Source organism: Triticum aestivum, chromosome 1A (genome assembly GCF_018294505.1).
Source record: "Triticum aestivum cultivar Chinese Spring chromosome 1A, IWGSC CS RefSeq v2.1, whole genome shotgun sequence".
Taxonomy (NCBI): Eukaryota; Viridiplantae; Streptophyta; class Magnoliopsida; order Poales; family Poaceae; genus Triticum; species Triticum aestivum.
In genome coordinates this window covers 246,270,081-246,292,561 of record NC_057794.1, presented here as the reverse complement: position 1 = coordinate 246,292,561, position 22,481 = coordinate 246,270,081, and the positions used below count along the sequence as shown (strand labels likewise).

Sequence of the window (22,481 nt, the reverse complement as noted above, 5' to 3'; positions counted from 1 at the left end):
CATTGCAGATTCATCAGATTAATACAAGCCACATGGAAAACCCATTTATCCAAACCAAGCATGACCAAGAACTAGGAAATATAGCACTTGTATATGTTTCTCATGTATTATGTGCAGCCAAATTCGATTTATTCCTCACATGCACAACAATACAAATTCTACCCACGACAATTGGACATCGCATTGCAGAACTGAACCAAGCAGTTAACTAAACACCACAACAAATGAACCAAACATTAACTGAGCACCACATTGCACAATATAACATACTCCTAATAGAAGATCAGACAGTTAACCAAACCAGGCATGCTTAATAACTTGGAAATATAGCAATTGTATTTGTTTCTCATGTATTTAGTACAGCCAATTTCAATTTATTCCCCACATGGTATACAATAACAGAATGCACCCACAACAACTGAATATCGCATTGCAGAATTGAACCAAAAAGTTAACTAAACACCACAACAAATCAACCAAACGTTAACTGAGCACCACATTGCACAATATAACATACTCCTAATAGAAGATCAGACAGTTAACCAAACCGAGCATGCTTAAGAACTTGGAAATATAGCAAATGTATTTGTATCTCATGTATTTAGTACAACCAAATTCGATTTATTTCTCACATGGTAAACAATAACATAATGCACCCACAACAATTGAACATCGCATTGCAAAATTGAACCAAACAGTTAACTAAACACCACAATAATTGAACCAAACATTAACTGAGCACGACATTATGCAATGTATAACATCCTAGAAGATCAGACAGTTAACCAAACCAAGCATGCTTGACAGCTTCGAAATATAGTAATTGTATTTGTTTCTCATGTATTTTGTAAAGAAAAATTCAATTTATTTCTCACATGGAAGACTATAAAAAATTGCACCCTGAAGAATTGAACATCGCATTTGCAGCATTGAACCAAATAGTTAACTGAACACGACAACTAATTAACCAAACAGTTAAAAGGGTGGGCTCGATAAAATGCCATGAACTGTCATTTAAAGCAGCCAACCGCGTCATGTCGTCGGTGCGTGAGGTGTTGACGGTGGCCTCGACGGCGAGGCACACCTCCAAGATCTGGGGGTCGGCACGAATGGCAGCCATCGCGACCTCATCCGCGGGTGCGACTGCGATTTGCTTCTCCGCTGCCAAATGCTCCTTGTGATCCTGGCTATACCGTGTGCACCATGGCTTAGGCTGGCGCTTATTTGGTGGAAGGGTTGGTCATCTGGGTGGAAGGTGTCGCACCTGCGGTCGGGGCATGTGCGATGTGGAAGGATGAGGAGGATGGGGGTCGGGTGAGGATTACCTACCTGGATAGACAAGGCCGAGCAGAGTGAAGGAGGGTCGCCGGCGAGGAGGCAGCACTGCAAGTAAGGAGTGAAGGTTTCAATTTGGAAAGGAAGGCGGAAACAGGGGAAATGTGGCTTTTGGTAAGGGGGAGAGGCAGGGAGGTAGATATTTCCGTGGAAGCCAAAAATTTGGAATCGCTTCAGCGAAAAAACTGGCTCGCATAGTGTCATCACACACGGTCCCCTATTCAAAACTATGTACGATATGTGAACATCACAAACGATTCAGATAGCTTAACCCGTGTGTGATAATTTTGAACGTCAAAATTTTTGGTTCTTATTTCCCTGGTTACAGTGGTCATCCACGTCATTGCATAATTTGGGTACACAAAGGAGACTACAGCACACCCACACTTCTTAATCGAGCAAGTTCATCAATTAAATAGAGCTAGCTGACCTAAACATTACTCTAACAAATTAAAGACCAGTGCTCTTAATTAAACAAAACAAAGAGTACTACTACGGCCGGTGCTCGTCGATCTCAGTCGCCGCCTAAATCTCCAGCTCACGCCCGATGGTCTCCTGGGGAAGGGGCTCCATGTCATCGATAGCACAATACCTGAGAAGCATCTCGCCATCCGCATCAGCCATCTCTTTGGAGTTCTTGGAGCACCGGGTGGGTCCACTCCAAGAACACTCGCTCCCGTTGTGGAGGCTTGGGGAAGCAGACACCGCCTTGCGCCTGAGCTCGGAGGCCCTGACCGACGAGAATCTGGTCGCGGCCCTCCATTCCTTGGTTGGGGGAGACGTGGCGAAGCCGGTGGGCGCCCCCGTCCCCCTGTTCCTTCGCGACGACTAGGATCAGGTGGTGAATGCCATGCCCACCTTCAACGGTGAGGGGCTGGTGCCCGCGGTAGCTCCCGAGGATCTTGCGGCGCTAGAGATGGTGGACGTGTCCTCCGGCAGCTCCAGCGAGAGTGAGGAGGAAGAAGAGGCGGAGGAGGAAGAGTCCGTCTTCGAGGCGACTGGCGAGGAGTCGGGGGAGTCCTTCCCTCAGCTCAGGTCTCGGGCCCTCCGTTCCATGCCGGATGACGACGATGCCAGCGCCGGGCGAGGAGGGGAGGACTCTCCCTTGGTCACAAGGAAGGGCAGGTCGGGGCTGGTTCCCCCAGGGTCTGCTCCGATCCCTAGGTGGTCTGAAGCCAACCCGAGCCCTCCCGACGTGGCTTCTGCTTCCGGGCCTCCCGAGGCTGACCCAAGCTGCAGGCTCTCGGGCTTCAAGTTCGGCCGGAAGTTGCTTGGGTCCGCGAGCGACGACCAGTAAGTGCTTGATTCCCGCTTTGCTTGGTTTCCGCCGCCGAGGCTTGACATCCATATTCTCTTGTCAGGTCGGTGCCTGCGGCGAAGAGGTTGAGAGGGGCTTCTGCGGCTCCGCTTGGGGCGAGTCCATCTGCCGGGGCGGTGCCTTCGTCCGCTGGGGAGGAAGATGGCGCAGCTCGCGCCTCCCTGGTCCGATCATCCTCGTGAGGCCGACTGGGACGCCTTGGCGAGGAGTCAGCCCCAGTGGCCCCGCTGACCCTGGAGTCGACTGCGCTCGATGCTGCAGCCGGGGCGACCAAGGCCCAGGGGGTTCCTTCCTGCCAAGCCATCACGCTGCCGTCTTCTTCGCCTGCTCCGCCGATTCCCGCTTCTTCTGCTTCCTCTGCCGCCGTCCTGGACCAGGTCGCTAGCGAACTGAGCCAGCTTCGGGAGGATCTTCTGAGCACGGACTCTCGCCTAGTGGCCGGACGCCTGGAGCTAGCTTCTGGCTAGGCCCGTTCTGCTGTCTCTGTCCGAGCAGCGCTGAGCCAGGCCGTGGCGACCTCCGATGGGGAGAAGCAGGCCGCCAACCAAGCCAAGGCCGCCCGCAATGCTGCCCTGGGCGACGCTGCGGCTGCCAAGGCTCGCTGCAAGGAGCTGGAGGTCGAGCTGCAAGGCCTGCGCGACGAGCTTGCCAAGGAGGTCCACGGCCGCCAGGAGAAAGAGAAGGAGATGAAGGCTCGGGAGGCTACCGTCAAGGACCGGGAAGCCAAGCTCGATGACCGCCATGGCGAACTAGAGACGTTGGAGCGGTCGCTGCAGGCGGAGAGGGCCGAGTTGGGCGCCAAGGCGAAGGTCCTGGCGGAGGATCGGGTGGCCTTTGCGAAGATGGAGAAGAGGGCTCGTGCCGCGCTGAAGGCGCTTTACGAGAGCGGCTTGGAGGAGCCGCTGGTCGGCGCAGAGGATGGCCCTGCCAAGCTGCTTCCCTTCCCGGTCCGCGCGCTTGAAGATGTCGTAGACGTCCTTGGTCCCACGGCCGAGGCCAAGGCGCGCGCCCTGTCTTCGGCGGCGCTGACGCGTGTCCTCAGCCATGTCTACCTGCGCGACCCCAACGTCGACCTCGACAGCCTGCTGGAGCCCATGAGTGGCGACCTTGTCGCCGCTGCCGCTGAGGCCGTGAAAGGCCGAGCCGAAGCTTTGCTAGGAAGGTTCCGCGCCTTTAGCATCTTGCCCGGGCGCGGATCCGCCAGCTCTACGGCCCTAGGAGGCGATGCCACTGGAGAGTGATCCCTTCGCGGCTTCTGTCCTGCTTTTATTCCTGCAACATGCACCATGCCTTGCGGAGGCGTTTAGACTTGTGTTTGACGTCGTGAAACGATCTATGGCTTGTAATATTTGCTTTGAATTTCCTGGAATTTACATTTTTCTCCCCTACTTGCTCGCGCTCTACGTCGGCAGGGCCCGACCCCGTGCGTACCTCACCCAGCGTTAGCCCCGACCGGAAACCAGGATGGGACTAAGGAGCAAGGGGCTACGTGGCAAGTTAGGCTCCTGAGTCGCGATGCTCAGGAGTCCCCCTTGACGCACAAGCAACAAGTAGGAAATGGGGGGACGAGGAGTGGATTGATCGTTCTGCATCGGCAGGGCCCGACCCCGCATGTACCTCACCCAGCGTTAGCCCCGACCGGAAACCAGGACGAGACTAAGGAGTGAGGGGCTACGGGGCAAGTTAGGCTCCTGAGTCACGATGCTCAGGAGTCCCCCTTGACGTTCAAACGGGTTTCCATACCTCGGCTCCGCTCAGGGAGGGGCGTGTAATGACCAGGTCCGAGGGACCTGGCTGGGTGGCATGCGCTCGGGCGAGGCCCGGGCGTAGCCCCCGTGTCCAGCCCCCTCGCGCGGCGCTCCCGAGGGGAGGCGTTGTGATGGTGCCGGACACTAAGCTCTAGGCTCCCTGAGGTTGGTACGGCCGGAGGCCGCCCTCAGTTGTCTATCACCAGCGCGGAGCATAGCGCTTCCGTATGTGTACGGGCATAGCCGCTCCTCGGCAGTGTCGTCAGCCAGCGCGGAGCATGGTGCTTCCACTGGTACGTGGGAGGGGGCTCCCCTCCGGGAGGAGCCCCCGGGGCGTGTACAACCCCGCCCTGACACATGGCCGGCACGGTAGGGCTAGGAGAGGTGTATCTGGGCACTCGTGAGCCAGCGCGGGACTCACGAGGCCCTACCTCGAGGCAGGTTGCGCCTAGCTCTAGGCCTTTATCAATGGTGTGTTCCCGTAGGGTAGTTAGAATGCAAATTCTCTACGTCCTCAGGTCCCGACCCTCGAGCGAGCTCAGCCGCCGCTGGTATGACAGGTCGCGATGCCGTGGGTCAAGGCCAGGGGGTGAAGGCTGGAGAGCCAGTAGGAGTCCATGAGTCGTGATGCTCAGGTACCCCCCTTTTAACGTGCAAGCGCTTTGCATGAAAGCGGAGAAGTCACCTGGTGCCGTTGAAGATGGAGTGATGCTGAAGAAGCAGGGTGATGCACGATGAAGACGCCTACCCTCACGAGCCCCCATGCCCAGGAACCTCTGGAGGCTCTGGGGGCACAGGTGGGTCTCCGAGAGCCATCTCCATCTCCGCTAGGGCGGCCCGATGCCTGACCTCCTGAGCCTCCAGAATGCTCCTCAGCAAGCGCTGATGAGCGGCGACCGCGTTCGGCAGGCCGAAAGGCATGCGAACATAGCTGTGAGGTGGACCCTCGCAACGCCCCACGCGCGAAGGCCAGAGGCGCTCCTGAAACGCGGCTTGGTTGAGCCCTGGCACGTCGACGCAGACGTGCAGCCCATCATCCTCGCCTGGATGTGGGGCCATGGCGGGCAAGCGGCGGCTGCCGCGCATGACTCTCGACTCCTGTAGCTCCTGAGTGTTGCTTGCGATGAACTTCTGAGGGTTTGGTCTTCCTTGCCTTGTACCTTCCTGAGGGAAATGTGCCTGGAAGCACCCCTCCAAGTGGTGCCCGAGCGCCTCCCTCGCGACCTTGGCAAAGTCGGTGGCTCTCCAAGAAAGAGCCCCTGAGCCCTGCCTGAGGAGGGCGTCGGGCGCGCCTTCCTATGCGAGAGAGGGTGGTGCTCCCTGATTAGGCGCAAATCCTGACCCAACACCTCCGGAGGCGCCTGCCTCCTGATGGCTTGGGCCAGGTGAATCCTTATTCTTCTTGGGGGTCGCCTCGGGAAGTCTTCCGTTTCTGCGGTCTGGGTCTTCGATTGCTGCGGCTTGGAACGCGCGCTCAAATGAACACACTGCATCCCTTTCTTCACAGGGTACGGTGATGACTCCACCGCTTCCTGGCATCTTGAGGACATTGTATCCATGGTGAGTCACTGCCATGAACTTGGCCAGGGTTGGGTACCCGAGGATGGCATTGTATGGCAGACGGATGTGGGCGACGTCGAAGTCGATGAGCTCGGTGCGGTAGTTGTTGCGCTGCCCGAAGGTGACTGGAAGGCGAACCTGCCCTATCGGAACAGTGGAACCATCAGTGACTCCTGAGAAGGGCTTGGTTGGCTGAAGCTGATCGTACAACACTTGGAGATTGTCCAACGTCTCGACGGACAGGATGTTGAGTCCTGCTCCGCCGTCAATGAGGGTCCTGGTGACCTGCACGTTGCTGATGACTGGGGAGCAAAACATCGGGAGGACTCCAGCCGTTGCCACACACTTGAGCTGATCCGCTGAGCTGAACGTGATAGCGCACGCGGACCACCTGAGAGGGCGCGTGGCCTCAAGCTTGGAGAGGACTGCATTCACCTTGCGAGCAAACTTCTTGAAGATACGCTGTGAGGCTGGGGCCTGCGCGCCACCCAAGATGCAAGCGATTGCGCGCGGCTCCTGGAAGCCCCCAACCCCCTCGTCCTGATGCTGGTCTTCGTTCCTCCTTGGCGGTGGCGGCAGAGGAGGAAGGCCTGCGTTGCCGCGCGGGCGATCCTCACGAGGCTGATCTCTCTAGCCTCCCTCGCGAGGCTGGTCCTGCCAGTGATCCTCGCGAGGTCGGTCACGCCACCCTTGGCGGGGGCCACGGTCTTCCCATCGTCCTCCACCTCTTCCTCATCGGCCATAGCCCCTGTCATTGCGCTCGGGGTGTCGGCCGACACGTCCATCTCTCACGGCCCTGAGCTCTTAACATTCGTTGGTGTTGTGGGTGTGGAGGTCGTGGTACACGCAGTACCGGCTGCCCTTGGATGACTCGGGCTGATCCCTGCCTCGCTTGGTGTCTGGCTCCGCTACAAGCACGGCAGCCCCCTTGCGCTTCACGTCCTTGGCCTTGGGCTTCTTCTCTTCTGGGTCGGCAGCCGGGAGTTCGAGGAGTGAAAGGCGCCCTTCCTCAGCCCTGGCGCACTTGGTCGCCAAGTTGAAAAACTGCAGGGATGTGCACAGGTCTTCATGGATTGCTAGCTCCTCCTTCATCTTGACATCGCGTACGCCATCGGAGAAGGCCGAAATGATGGCTTCTTCAGTCACCTTGGGGATCTTGAGGCGAGCGTTGTTGAAGCGCTGGATGTATTTCTGCAGGGTTTTCCCTTGCTGCTGCTTGATGCGGCGCAGATCGCTCATGGCCGGGGGCCGGTCGCGAGTGCCCTGGAAGTTGGCGATGAAGCGAGTGCGCATCTCGTCCCAGGAGGAGATTGTGCCAGGAGCCAGGTTCAGGAGCCAGGTGCGGGCCCCGTCCTTGAGCGCCATGGGAAACCAGTTTGCCATGACCCTTTCGTCTCCGTTGGCGGCTTTGATGCATAGCTCGTAGAGCTGCAGGAACTCTGCCGGGTCCGCCATGCCATCATAGCGAGGGGGCAGGTCAGGCTTGAACTTTCCTGGCCATGCGACGCCGCGTAGCTCGGGGGTGAGGGCACGGCAGCCTACTGTGGCCACCAGTGCCTTTTGCTGGTACTGGGCTTGCTCCTGGGGATTACCGCGCGCCGCCGCTTGGAGCAGAGTGGGGTCTTGGCGTGGAGGTGCAGGGACGCGATCTTGGTGCGCCGGCGCTGGGAGCGCGCAAGCACCTTCTTAGGGACGAGGGATCTCTTGGCAGCTCCTTCCTTGCTGTGCAGGCGCCGGACGTGGAGGGTCTCGCCCTGGGGCTGCGCGCCTTGGAGCCAGGGCGCCTCCTTGGGGAGGAGGTGGTGGAGGCACCTCCTGATCCTCGCCTCCTGCGCAGAATGGAGGGCGAGGCAGTGAGAGGGACGACAAAGGGGATCCCCCTGCGGTGCTAACGAGCTCGGTGATGCGGGCGAGCCAGTCTTCGTAGAGGTCGTCGACGGGGCGGTAGTGCAAGAGTTCTATTGCCAGGAGCAGCGCGGCGTGCGCGTCCGTGGGGGCGCGACGGGCGTGGGACGACGAAGCGGCTAGAGTCAGCGACGGTGTGGCGGTGCGGCCTTCCCGCCGTACCGAAGGATGCTGGGACGAGGCCTGCTGCTTGTTCCCCGCCGGGCCGGTGGCGGCGTTGGTGGCAGGCGACGGGGAACGACGAGGGCGTCCGCCGATGGGCGCCGTCTGGGCGACGCGGGTGGCGAGAGCAGCCCGGCGCTCAGCGCGATCCCGACGAGCGTCAGCCATGGACACGACAGAAGATCACACGCGAACAGCAGAAGAAAGATTCCGGCGCACCCCTACCTGGCGCGCCAAATGTCGGATTTCGGGTTCCGGCAGACCCTTGAGGTTCGAACACTGGGGTGCGCGCGGAGATCTCTCCCCTACCGATCTACGTCCAATCTTCTCGCGTGATCTAAGCTGGAAACAACGAACAACACAAAGGACACGAGGTTTATACTGGTTCGGGCCACCGTTGTGGTGTAATACCCTACTCCAGTGTGTGGTATGGTGGATTGCCTCAGGGGCTGATGACGAATAGTACAAGGGAAAAACAGCCTCGCGAGAGGTGTTCTTGAGCTGGTGCGATGAACTGCTAGGGTGAGTTCAGTTGGCTCTCTCTCTCTACTAGGGTTCTACCAGATCTCTGGCCGTTTTATATATGTCTCTACTCTGTGGTGGCTAGCTCTATTTATAGAGGTCCTGGGCCTCTCCCCAAATAATGAGCGGGAAGGGCGCTAACACTTGGCCATTTTGAAGGGGAACATATAGTACAAGTTATCTTGACAAAAGGTGGTCTTCGGTTGCCAAAAGCACTGCCCACCTCGGCGCGCCTGACAAGCCAAGCGCGCCCTGGTGTCTTGTGCCTACCAGGGCTATCTTTCTGGTTGTTTCTTATTTTCCTAATTTTTTGTAATATTCCAAAACCGACAAAAAAATATTTTTGTAGATTTTTTGGAGTCTGTTTACTTAGTGTATCACGTACCTTCTCTTTTTCACGATTTTGGAGTGTTCCAGATGGTTTCTTTTATATGTTCCTCCGGTGTCATAGTTTGGATAATATTTCTTTTAACATTAATGGGCGTATCTGAGATATGTTTTATTCTTTGCCCATTGACCACCTTCGGGTTAGTACCTTCGGCATTATTTATTTTGATAGCTTCAGAACAATAAACCTCTTTGATAATATATGGTCCTTCCCATTTGATGAGAAGTTTTCCTGCAAAGAACCTAAAATGAGAGTTGTACAAAAAAACATATTCTCCAACTTTAAATTCCCGCTTTTGGATTATTTTCTCATGTCATCTTTTAACTTTTTCTTTAAATAACTTGGCATTTTCATAGGCTTGGGTTCTCCATTCATCTAGTGAGTTAATATCAAATAACCTCTTTTCACCCACAAGTTTGAAATCATAGTTGAGTTTTTTAATTGCCGAGTATGCTTTATGTTCTAACTCAAGAGGCAAATGACAAGCTTTCCCATAAACCATTTTATAAGGAGACATGCCCATAGAATTTTTATAAGCTGTTCAGTAGGCCCAAAGTGCATCATCCAAATTTTTAGACTTATTCTTTTGGGGCCTATTAAAAGTTTTTTGTAATATTAGTTTTATTTCTCTATTGCTAAGTTCAACTTGGCCACTAAATTGACGATGATAAGGTGATGCAATTCTATGGTTGAGATCATATTTAGCAAGCATTTTGCGGAAAGCACCAAAAATAAAGTGTGAACCACCATCAGTCATTAAATATCTAGGGACTCCAAACCTCGGAAAAATAACCTCTTTAAGCATTTTAATGGAAGTGTTATGATCAGCACTACTAGCTGGAATAATTTCTACCCACTTAGTAACACTAGTCGCCTACCCGTGCGTTTGCACGAGCTAGCATATTTATTGTGGGGTAAAACATAAACTTTCATGGAAGGCAATGCATGGTTATTTATGGTCTCAATGACGTACTCTTGGATATAAAGATTGCTAAACTTTTTCTTTTGAGAAGCTACAATTTATTTTATAAATTTGTTCCTTGAGATTGAATTTGAAATTAGGATATTTGCTAACCTTAGTACTTTGCTCGATAGCGATCAATTCTAGGTCTTCTTTAAAAACTTGTTTGGTGAATTGTATGCTACACAGTTAGATTTTGCTATGATTTCTGTTTTTTTGCTATGATTTTTTGTGGCCTTAATGGATATACTGTTGGATATAAATATGGGTGCTAAGTATGTTATTTTGGGAAACCATAAATTTTTTAATTTTTTTTTCTTGAGATTAAAATTAAAAATATTATCATATACCCCTAAACTTTCTACTTTGCACGATCAATTCTATAACTCCTTCGAAAACTCCTTGGGTAAATTGTATACTCAACAATTAGATTTCGCTATCATCTGTATTTTCTTTTTATGAGTTTTATTTTGTGTAATATGCTTTTTTTTGGAATTACTTGACGCATAACTAGATGTTTTTAAAAATAAATAATTTATTTATAGGGAGTTGTGATGTCCATTTAGAATAGAATAGGCAGGAAGATAAAAATAATTATCCCGATTTTCGTTATTCTTTTTTGTTAGTTACTATTAAAATTGGTCCCGTATAGTCAACTGAAATAGAAATTATATTTTCTGTAGTGAGTTACACTGTGGCTAATGTCCATTTAGATGTGCGCATTTTTATTAGTTACAGATTTTTGGTAGCATGAGCGGCGGGTTTCGGCGCCCGCGGTCGGCGCTGCCGTCGTGTCTAGTGCGCGCCCCTCTGACCGGCGCCATGAGAGCGGCCTCGCCGGTGGATCTCATGGACAATGCGTGCATCATTAACCTTCTATAGTCCTCCGCGGCGAATCGCATCACGTCGCCGGCCATCTAGCCGTTCCCCTTTGCGGTGTGGTACGTCGTCTCGGCCGAAGCTGCAATCTCCTCCGGCGCCCGCGTTGCTGAGCAGAGTTTCCTTATGCAGCAGCAGCGCCGGCAACTCCTATCCATCTACCAAAGAAAGTGGCATTATCTTATCCATTCAGTATGCATCTTTTCCTCTTTACTGTGCGTTTGCACGAACAGGTGCATATCTCCCTTTGCCTTACCATCTCCTCCTTGTATTAAATAAATTTGAGCACCGTATGTTTGCATCTTGCTGTAAAGTGTACTTGAGAGACGATGGTAGAGGAGTCATCAAGGAAAATGCTGGCAGATGCAGCTACGAAATTACTTGTTCCAGTATTTTCTATTATTTGTGAAATTGGATATGACTGGTAGGCTATGTAAGAAAGAAATTTTATATTAATTGAGAAAATGATCTTGGTTCTTCAATGGCTCTGTAACTTTAGAGCCACGTCCCTAATGCATACATATATAACTGGTATTGATCTTGTCAAATCAGTTGTTAGCCCTTGCTCGCATATTTTTGTTTACCTGTAAATGCAGAGAGAAGTACCTTGCTGACAAATATAATACTTCAGAGATAACCATTTAAAACAATTTTAAAAACCAATTTAAAACAGATAAGGCTGCTATGTCTTTCCAGAAAAAAAGGCTGCTATGTCTGCAACACATTATATTTGGTCATTTAAGAATGTTTGTATTTGTTCTTAACTTATACTTCTAGTTATTAAAAAAAATATCTATAATATATCCTTGTAAACAATGTTTTTTGCAACCTTGTCGGATGGACGCTCTTCATCCGATATAAGTATCCGCAATCCATTTCTGCTGGTAACCCTTGACATTGCAACATAGAGTTGGCCATGTGTGAACACTTGCCTTTCTAAGTAGAGTCCAACCTTTTTGAGAGATTGCCCCTGACTTTTGTTTATTGTCATAGCAAAGCACACCGATATTGGGTATTGTCTCCTTTTCAGAATGAATGGCCATTTTGAATCACTTGGTGACATAATAATTCGTGGGATGTAAACTTTGTCACCAATGTTAGTACCTGTTATGACCTGGCCTTCGATGAAACGCTTTCCTAGCTGTGTTATTGTTAGTCTTGTCCCATTGCAAAGTCCTGCACTTTGATTGATGTTCCTCATAAGCATTACTGGTAATCCTATTTTCAGCCTCAGTTCATGATCTGGTATTCCAGAAAATGTTACTATTTAGAAATTCAGTTGGGTACAACATATCTTCGTCTTCCACCATAGACATTGCCTTGCATGTTGTATCTGAAACTGAGATAGGTTACCTCTTCTCCAGGAATTTGACTCATGATGTAGGTGTTAATCTAGTCAACAGTCTCGTTCCTTGGGCACAGGATCGCTCTTTCCTCTAGGTATGTTCTATCAGTGTACTTGTTGTGTAATTCAGGGTATGTGTTATTAACTATAGATGCTTTTGGGTCATATCCTTTATTTAAAATAAGGTCTTCTGGGATGCTAATGCAGTCTTCATCATCTATTGTTGCCGTTGTGCCATCGCCGATGTTTAGTATCCAGTTTGCAAATTCAGCTGTCTTTGCTTTCTCTTTTGGACTACCTTCGGATGAATTCAGACGCATATTTTCTGTGAGTCGGTACTCCTCAAAGTTCTTCCACAAGTAGGATCTCTTTATAGATGCCGAAATGATATGTTCCCTTTTCCCCTTTGGCATAACTGGTAGGATTTGTCTGAAGTCACCTCCCAAGACTACTGTCATTCCTCCAAACGGTCTATGCTCGGCATCCTCATTTGTGAATCGAAGTATGTCTCTCAAACTCTTGTCTAGTGCCTCAAAACAGTTCTTGTGTGTCATAGGTGCTTCATCCCATATTATCAGTGAAGTTTTCTTTATTAGTTCCGCGAGAAATGTTCCTTGCTTGATGTTGCATGTCGACTCGCTTGTGATTTTGAGCGGAATGTGAAATCTTGAATGAGCTGTTCTTCCGCCCTGTAAAAGAAGTGCTGCTATACCACTTGAAGCTACTGCTAGAACTATTTTTCCTTCGGATCTTAATTTTGTCGTGACTGCTTTCCACAGAAATGTCTTTCCAGTTACACCATATCCGTCAACGAAAATCAGTTTTCCACGGCTGCTGCTAACTGATTATATTATAACATCAAAAGCCATCCTCTTATCTTGATTTAGCTTTTGTAGTAACTCTGTGTGCTCTATTCTTAAAGAATCTTTATCGTAGTTTAGTTCCTCATTTACTAATCTATTATTTATATCTTGAAGAATCGAACTATCTGGTAGTGGCATTCCTGGAAATTCTTTGAGGGACTTACCACCTTTAGCCAATAGGTGTTCGATCTCTGCCAAGAGGAGGCTCTTTATTTGCAATGAGTTGAGTTCTAGGGCCTGAAAATTGAGTATTCTTCTTTGCCGACGTTGGATGTCCTCAGATAGTAACTCCCAGTTTGTTTGCCACAACTTTGCAGGATCAGTCACCTCGCAAAATAAAAGTATTGTGCAGAAAAGTTGGCGCATTTGAGGAGCAGAGGCCCAATGGGATGCTTCCTTGATGCAGTCATCCCACTCCTTGTCGTCATTAAGTAGCCCAAGAGAATAACATGCAGATTTGTATGTTGGATGTACAACCCCATCAACTGTTCGGATTTCTTCATAGGATCTGCATCCTTTCACGGTATTTAGAAGCATTCTCAAGTAGTATTTTTCACCGATTGTTGGTTGTGCATAGTAAATCCTGCCTATGGTTTTTTTACCACCACGTCTCTTCCTCCATTCTTTCTCGTTTGCATGCCAAGTCCATTTGGTTGGAAACTGTGCATACGTCAAACTGCGAGCTTCCTCATGCAATTGGTTGGCTGTCATCCATTCTGTGAACATTGTATTTTCTATGTTAGGCCGAGATATGATTTTATCTAAATCCATCGAGTCTGGGAATACCACAACATGTTCATTTTCTAGGTGAAATTGTAACCTTTCAACCGCAGGCTCTCTATACTGAAGAGGAAACTGAAATATGCGCCATGCGGCTTCACATCCAGATATGTACCGAGCATCAAGGTATCTCTTGATTTCGTTATCCCTGTTTGTTAATTTGCCACCTCTTGTTTCTCTTTGTTGCTCTTCTGTTTCTATTAATACAGTTGTTCGATCTTCTCCTTTGTGGATGTATTTGAATAAATACTTTATAGACCTTGATCTGTTGCACCATTCAACATTTATGTGGGCTTGATACTTGACCAGTATGTTTCTATTGTATGGCACAACAAATCTATTGTCTAGCTTCACTCCGTTTTTGTCCACAGTATTGCCATCATCTCATCTTCTATATACTGGATAGTTATCTTCATCTATTGTAGTTTCAGTGCAAAAACTCTTGGGGAAATGTTTGGCACAACTTTAATCGACCATGCATGGTGATTTTGGGTGTGCTTGACCACAGGGACCATGTATCATGTAATTTTGCACTGCTTCATACCCATCTGGATCACTATTCTTGTTAGGAATTTCGGCTGATATGATTTTGTCGGTCTGGGAAGGACTGGGATCTTTATCATCTGGATGTAGAAACACCAGTATATGTGCATGAGGGAGGCCTCTTTTTTGGAACTCTATTGTGTAGACAACTGCATGCAAGTAAAGAAATTTGAGAAGAAATGATTTAGGACAATCATCTAGGCAATAGTAAATCTGTAGTTGGTTGGTAAACTTACTCGCAATTGTTTGTCTGAAACACTTCTCGTTCTTTATGTCATTCATAAGTTCCTTCAGTTTTAACATGAATACTCTGGCAACAATGTCTGGACGATCTTCAGGTTTCTGGCCTGGAATCAGATCCAGCATATCCTGTATTTCCGGCCATTTCGGATTGCATGTAAAAGTGATGAAGAGATCAGGATAGCCAGCCCAACGACAAATCGCCATGGCATCTTGGTAGTTTTGCTGCTTATTTCTAGGGCTACCATTATATGTTGAGGGTAGTATGATTCTTTGGCCAACTTGTTCAGTTCGTGTATCTCCATTTTCTATTGCATCATGCAGTCCTCTGTATAGTTCTGTCCTCAGCTTTCCTTGGTTTGTCCTGTACCAATTTAGTCTCCATTGTTCAATGCACGTTGCTGCATCAACTAAGAACTGTAGGAACAAACGTCCACTCATTTGCAAGGTTGTTGCTTGGTTAAGACGTTGTTGGATGCGATATGCATAAAACTCCAGCATTGTTACATACTCTCTTACCTTTGTCGCCTATCTTTTTTTGATACTCTATTTCTGGTCTGAACCCATCTTCTCCATATGGAAAAAGCAAGGGGTATTGCATTGACATATAGCTTGGGTGCAACTCTGAAATCCTCTGTAACATTCTGTCTTTGGTCTCAATTATTATATCAAATTCATTATTTTCTCCATCTTGTTCCCCAATAATTAGTGATGCAACTTCTGAGGCAGATGGGAGGCTGTATTGCCGTCCATCTTTCGACCTTTTGTTGATCAATCTTAGTCTTACATCTTTAATATCTCAGTTTTCGAGCCTGTCCCTTGCCATACGAAACGATTTGACCAAAACATTGTGCTCATCTAGCATCTCTAGTAGACCTTTGACAATGTTTTCATCTGGCTTTGTCTTAATCTCCATTGAAGTTGATGCAGTAATCCTGTTACGCACTTCATTTTCTGTGTCATGTATGTACAATTGGGCAAATTTTGGTTTTGTCACGTCATCTTTAGGAAGTAAAGTGCCAATCTGATGGTAGTTTTGGCCATTCAAACGGAAAACATATGGTCCAGGTGTCTGCTTATTAATTTCATAGTCAACCTTTCCTCCCATTGAAGTGAACGCGAACATGGAGTTGTACAACCTGATGTTCTGGCGAAAATTGGATGACTCTCCTCTTTCATTGTAACGTAGTAGCTGTCGGAGATACAACGGAGCTTGCTTCAGTGGTGGTAATTTAATTTTCCCTTCCTTGCAGCAGAGACCAAACTTTGGAACTGTGATGTTACATGTGTTTGTGCTTCTCTCTCCATGCCACATAATGGCATTGCAAAATTCCCAAACGCAATTTGGTTTTCCCAAATTTGAAACTTGAGTGACATCCTTTGCTATATTTGATACTTCACAGCCATTATTGTCCTTTTCTGTCCTTATTCGTTTCCTTTCCCTTTTCAGCTGGAGTATCTCTTTCCTTTTTCGTCTAGCTTCCTTCCTTGCTGCTCTGATAATATCTGATTGACTATCATTAGATTCTACTGTCGCGAGCTGCGAGGTTCCTTGCTGAGGTATTTGTATTGTTTGGTCACCCAATATATTGCTGCATTATATTTTGGTATCATTTGAATAATCCAGGTAAATTAATGTCTATATAATTATTTTTTGGTATTGGGGTAATGAATACCTTCTGTTGTTTTGATTTGGTCCACCGTTACTTCGACGCAAGTTGAGTGCAGCTAGTGAATCCTGAAATGAGGGGAAAAAATTGTAACGCTTTGTTTGAGAGCAACAACATGCAGATAGAATTAAGTATATGGAACTCAGCAGTATTTCCTTTCTGGAGCCGAAGATCTGGCATGTACCCCATGTAATATTTCTCACTGAATATTTAACCTTGACTGTAGAAATTAAAATATATTCCTCATTGGGAACATCACAAAAAAATTAAGTACATGCTAGTGAGGACATCTTATAAGCACCTGATTCCTTTTCTGCTGAAGTATTTCTTTCCTTTTCCGTGCAGCATCCTTCATTGCTGCTCTAATGATGTCTGGTTGATTATCATTAGATTGTAGAGTGGCAAGTTTGGAGGTTGCTTTGTCAGGTCTTTCATTGCTGCATTAGATTTTGGTGCCATTTTAATAATCTAGGTAAATTAATGGGTATAAAATTGTTTTTATATTGTGGTAACCAATACCTATTGTTGTTTTTGTTGAGTCCATTGCGAGTTCGACGCATGCTGACTGCAGGTAGTTAATCCTGAAAAATATGAGGGAAAAATGTAAGCATTTTGTCCAAGAACAACAACATGCAAAGAGTATCAAGTATTTTGATAGTTGACCCGTGCACTTGGATGTGCTAGTATCATATTGATAGTCGAAATCCATTCATATTTAACTTTCTTAGAATTTTATTCCTCATCGGGGTTATCACAAAGTATGTAAGCAGTACATGATAGTGAGGACATCTTGTAAGCACCTTATTTTACTTGTCTGGAAATTCTGAGTTGCTGACGATAAGTTTAATGTACACATGTCAGGTACCGCATTGTTTTGAAGGATGTTGTCTGGATCAATCAGTTTCCTGGAAATATTCCTGTTCTCCTACTGATAGTTTGCCAACAAAGAATTGTAGATCATGTACATGTGTTATTACCTTTTAAGCAGAGGACATACTATATGGTTTGTAATTGGCAAACTAATTTTGATGATTGTTCATCAATTTCTCTGTAGTTGCAATTAACAAAGCATATGTGATGAGATTACAGAGTTGATGCATATAGTAGTGGAAGTTGGTAATGATTACCTGCAAGTACTGGCACACAACCTATCTGCTCCTTACTGCTTGCCGTGTAAGGATTAATTATCGCCTGTATGTGATGTGGGATGAGATCAGAGGTGATGTCTTGCCGCGATGAAGGATGTGATCGGCGGCGGGCGATGTGGCAGAAAAGAGAGATAAGAAGATTCTGCTATGTAGAATTTGTCACGCGTACATTTAGATCTGAGCAGTTAGTCTTAGCGCTGTATGTCTTATATATGCACGTCTTCGTTCCATACACGTATAGTCTATGTATTTCATTCAAATTTCTATCCATGTGTTTAACCATCCAGAACCCGTGCTTATCTACATGTCTTCGTGGAAAAACCAATATTTAACTCCAATCTAAACTTGAGTCATGGTCGGCCACGCATGATAGGGCTAGATGGCAAGACGGAATGCAATGCGGACTGGAGCATGTACGTCAGAGCTAGGGCGACAGGTAGAATGGCTTATGCCCCAGGCTTAGTGTATGAGAAATCTCTATGTACGCTAGGGTGACAGGTAGAATTGGTTATGCCCAAGGCTTAGTGTATGGGAAATCTCTATGTACGCAACATAGGTCAAGCTGAAAATTGACTTCAGGAAATCACTGAATTTGCACTCAGGACCTCTTCTGTAAACGTGTGTACCCAACCAAGCTAGCAAAGCAAACAAATTGATTGATTCTGTAGGGAGGTTAGTCGTACCAAAAAGCTATTTGATCCATATAAAAAAGGTTAGCTGATCAATTCCTCCACCAGCTAGCTTGGGGAGGCTAGCACATATGAAGAGAGCACCCTGATCAATTCCTCCCAGAGTTGGCACTTGGTACAAATCTGGCGAACAGGATGGAGAAATTCTACTGCTGTTTCTAATTAAAAGGGATGCACTTACGGAGAGAAATCAGCTGTTTCTAATTAAAAGGGATGCACTCACGGAGAGAAATCAGTTCCTGATGCTGGCGATCAAATGCTACAACAGAATCAAATATGGACTCAACCATGAACCGCAGAATTGTTCTCTTAGCTGTCATGCTTTCTTCATATAGCAAGCAACTAAGGTAACTAAGATTGAATTGTTTTAGACTATTCAGAATTACACCAAACATTTACTTCTGAATAATAGAGAGAATAATAACTTACTAACACAAAGGTATGCCTTCACGTTTATTAAAAATATCTTAAACAATGACGAAGTTCGTATAAAGTACAAATGTGATGCTCCCATCTATTGTACTACATCCTAAATTAACGGATCTCCACAAATTAGCGACTTGTCTTTCGAGTCCTTAATACACCAGACTTCTGAATGCCTTTGCTTAGTGATTTTTTATCGACACAACTAAGCCTTGTCCTAGGCCTTGAATTATTGTGCTCCTGATAAACACCGGCGCATTTGCCTACAACACGCTTCCTCTTGGGGCTTGATTCCATAGATTTGGATTTGTTTATTTCCTGACTACCTTCAGCTTTTGATTCATCGTCAAGATGTGCAGCACGACCTGTGCTCCGTCTCCTACCCCTTTTAGTCTGGTCAATAGTGAGTTCATCATCCTCTGATTCTTGCTTTATAGTTTTTGAAAGTGATAATTTTTTCACTTGCTCCTGCGAACATTTATACCAGTTAGAGAGGTGTACAACAACTATGAAAGAACATGAAAATGCACCAAGAAACTTACATGGTTATCATTCTGAATTCCTTTCTTCTTAGATCCCTTATCAACAACACCAGTAAGCCTTATGCTGGTCTTTGAATAATTCTCAGTTCCATCTTTTTCAGAATCTTTGTCTTCAGTAATGCTTATTGTACGCTTTCTTTTGGGGCTAGATTCCTTGAATTTGCATGCATCTTTCTCCTGGCTATCCTCTTCTGATTCTTCATCAGAATGTACAACGCGACATGTGTTCCTAGTCCTAGAATTTTTAGTGCCCTTCGTACTGTTCTACAAAAACATGACAAATTGAGTTAGTTTCCATAAACATTCATTGTAAAATATGGCATGCACATATACAAAATGTTATGGAGCATCGTAGTACAAATAGACGATACATGTTCAACATTAACGTGTTGTACCGATGAATCTTCTTCAGGGTCCATAAAAAATATTCTATGAACAGTGTAATCTTGGTAACCGTACTTGAAATTATAGTCATTCAGTCTGAACTGAAAAATCAATCTCTGCCCACATATTTTCTGAAATTTTTCTGCCTGCTCATGGATATCATAGTCATCCCTATCTATCAAGAATCTTGCAGATTGCTTAATCAGTTTTTTTGCGTCTGTCTCAAACATGGTGCAAGTTGTTGTTGTAGTATGATCACATATCTCTAGCTTAAGTTTGTACCTAGTAACAAAATGACACATCTGGTAAGTGGAGGATAAATTACTACCTAAAACATGAGATATTATCAAATTTACCTTGGACATGTCTTCTCAGGTTCTTTCTCACATTTTGGACAGTAGAAGTGATTCCCTTCTTTTTGTATTTTTTGTTACATTTGCCGCATCCTATGTAGTACCACTCATCTGATGTATCAATTGACTTAATGGTTGCTTCTGCAGTATAGAACTTTTCCTGTCCATCGTAGGTTAAATTAGCACATAAAACATATGAAAAAAGAATTTAAAAGTTAATCATAAATACCTGTTTTTCAGATTCATATGCAATTTCAGTTATTTATCTTAGTGTCTTTCTGTTATAGAGCATTTGTTCTTGAATTGTTCCTTGCAAGTGGGCTTCCGACCCTGTTTCCTCTATGATATCATCTTCCAAGCGATACCTATTTTCGCATGAGGTAAGTATCCATGTACATGACTAAATAGGATTTCTTCATATTATTGCAGAAAAATGGTTGCACCTCGTATGGAGCTCAGCTGTTTCAGGCATATCCAAATCGATATATACTTTGGTCGCACCTGTAGATGACAGCGACTACTCTGCAAGAACTTGATATTAAATTTCGAATACAAAAATGACATGCATAACACTACTTACCCTTGATTGATATAAATACAAACCTTTCAGTTTTCTGACAGTTGTTGATGTTACTATGACAACACGTCCCATAGAATCTTCATCAATTTGGTTGACCTTATTACCCCACAGTCTAATATTAACTTTTTGATCCCTGTATATTCCAACAGACATGACTATGAGCAGCCATGATATTTTATTCATACAATTTTATTTAAGTGTACTTACTCAATTCGAAGTACAATATCTCGAATCTTGGAAATCCCATGAGTTGGCTCCGTCTCTTCAATATTACCTATATAACTTGCTACCCCAATGACATCTGCTAAATAAGATGGTGTTAATATGTGGTGAAGATTCAAGTTAATAATTTAAACAAATACAATCATACCGGATAAGTACATCCTCTGGCCATCTCTTGTGGAAAGAACTTCAACACTACAAAACATGAAACTTTGTTCTGCTATTCTGATATTTTTAAGTCCCTTAATCTCTTGAAATTTTGTTGTGTGCAAGAAGTTAATAATCTTGTCGCCTTCAACTGGACGGAAATTCATGGCAGATGTAACCTTGAAATTTGCTATCATGTAGACTAAACCTTCTTGGATCAATGGCCTGAACTTGTTAACCATATGTGATGTAGGGTGGAACCCTATAGCGTCGATCTTTCACGTTTGAAGTGGATCCTACGGGGAATCACGAAGAACACGCGGAAGCACAAAGGGAAACACGGGGGAAAATGAGAGAGAATCACTCAACCAACAAGGAATCGATCACACAAGTGCTAGATCATCGAATACATAGAGCAACATATGATCCACAATCAACAAAGGGAAAGGATACAACGGAATCGTTCTTCTCCAAGAGGAGGCCTTGATGTTCTTCCCTAAAGAGGGGTCTTGAATCCGCTTGGGGATCTTCTCCGGAGAGGTCCTGATCTCCGAGGAGAAGTATCCAAGTGGATGAGCAAAGGCTCTCACACAAATATGAGCTAATCCAATGCTAAGTCTCAAAAGGAGGAGGAGGAGTCCTATTTATAGGCTAGGGGCGAAGGGGTACATGGGCTCAGCCCAACACACGCACACAGGCGCTGGCCGGATGATCTGGGTCCGGAGCCGGATGATCCGGGCTGGTCCGGATGATCCGGGTGGAGGCCCGGATGATCCAGAGACTCGGCTGGTGGAGGCGCAGGGCCGGATGTCCGGCTGGCGGTCCGAACGTCCGGGCAGGGTCCGGATGATCCGGGACGGGGTCCGGATGATCCGGCTTCAGGGGGGAGGCTTTTGTAGTCTTCGGTCGATTTAGCCGGATCGTTCGGGCCGGGGTCCGGATCGTCCGGGCTCTGTCCGGATCGTCCGGGCCGCCGTCCGGATCGTCCGGGCCGCCGTCCGGATCGTCCGGCCACCCTGGTCCTTGGTGCTTTTTCCTCTCCGTCTTCATGCATGTCTTCCGCTTCCGGTTCTCCTTGCTTCCTAGCTTCTTCACGGTGAACTCCTTGGTACCTGAGTATGCATAGCGTTTCCGTTTGAGGTAGTAACCATGTCTCATGTGAATCAAAAGGGAATTGTGAGAGGAGTGATGTCACCTCGATTTCAAGAGCTCTTGCACGTGCTCGAGTCATGGGTCCTTGAGGGGTTGGATGTGTTGCTGTAGAGTCCATGGGGATGATGGGGTTTGGCAGGTGGAAGTGGTGGTGGTTGGGGTGGTGGAGGAGGACTGCAAAACTGCAGTTTCGGCAGAGGAAGCCGGATGATCCGGACCAGGAGCCGAATGATCCGGGTCGAGGTCCGGATGATCCGGGCAGGTCAATCTCGGTCGGGAACTGCTCGGGAAGAACTCGAAAACGGCAAGAAATTCGGCGATTCCGTGGATTTTGGATGGATTTCAAGGGGAAGATGGTGGGGAAAAGCAAGATCCACGAGTTACACACCGAATCCATGGATCAAAATCAACAAAACATCATCAAAACTAACAAATCACAAAAAAATTTGGAGTTATTTTTGGTGGGGATTTTCGGATTTAGGACGAAAACAACAAAATCAAGCTAGAAATCACGGGGTAGGGGCTCCAAAAACGTGATCAACCTGGCTCATGATACCATGATGATGTAGGGTGGAACCCTATAGCGTCGATCTTTCACGTTTGGAGTGGATCCTACGGGGAA

The 22,481-nt window shown here is 46.9% G+C and overlaps 1 protein-coding gene and 1 long non-coding RNA gene across 17 annotated transcripts; one reads left to right on the top strand and one right to left on the bottom strand.

Moving 5' to 3' along the window:
• The first annotated feature begins 10,623 nt into the window (after nt 1-10,623).
• Nucleotides 10,624-17,614, top strand: LOC123044443 (uncharacterized). Of its 14 annotated transcripts, XR_006420107.1 has the most exons (8): nt 10,624-10,840; nt 10,911-11,011; nt 12,143-12,218; nt 12,331-12,450; nt 12,546-12,625; nt 13,101-13,208; nt 13,304-13,892; nt 16,000-17,613. It is a non-coding gene; the product is annotated as an uncharacterized lncRNA (long non-coding RNA). The 14 variants fall into 14 exon arrangements; XR_006420106.1 differs by having other exon boundaries at nt 10,911-12,218; nt 16,000-17,614; XR_006420104.1 differs by having other exon boundaries at nt 10,624-11,011.
• Nucleotides 17,615-18,484: 870 nt separating this feature from the next.
• LOC123044411 (transcriptional regulator ATRX homolog) lies at nt 18,485-20,282 on the bottom strand. Of its 3 annotated transcripts, XM_044467152.1 has the most exons (6): nt 20,202-20,282; nt 19,988-20,123; nt 19,762-19,918; nt 19,393-19,687; nt 19,022-19,285; nt 18,485-18,947 (listed from the first exon to the last, which is right to left on the bottom strand). In XM_044467152.1, the coding sequence occupies exons 4-6, from the start codon at nt 19,633-19,635 to the stop codon at nt 18,609-18,611; spliced, it is 846 nt and encodes a 281-aa protein (XP_044323087.1). In that variant the 5' UTR covers nt 19,636-19,687; nt 19,762-19,918; nt 19,988-20,123; nt 20,202-20,282; the 3' UTR covers nt 18,485-18,608. The 3 variants fall into 3 exon arrangements, with proteins under 3 accessions (XP_044323087.1, XP_044323079.1, XP_044323095.1); XM_044467144.1 differs by having other exon boundaries at nt 19,393-19,918; XM_044467160.1 differs by lacking the exon at nt 19,393-19,687.
• Nucleotides 20,283-22,481: the final 2,199 nt, after the last annotated feature.

Bases quoted from the DNA above. Each gene is read 5' to 3' on its own strand.
- LOC123044411 (XM_044467144.1), bottom strand. From the start codon at position 19,770: ATGTCCAAGGTAAATTTGATAATATCTCATGTTTTAGGTAGTAATTTA. The intron at 19,286-19,392 runs GTATCGTCTATT...ATGTTTTTGTAG, and splicing joins AACACGTTAATGTTGAACAT to AACAGTACGAAGGGCACTAA. The intron at 18,948-19,021 runs GTAAGTTTCTTG...AAATGTTCGCAG, and splicing joins GAATTCAGAATGATAACCAT to GAGCAAGTGAAAAAATTATC.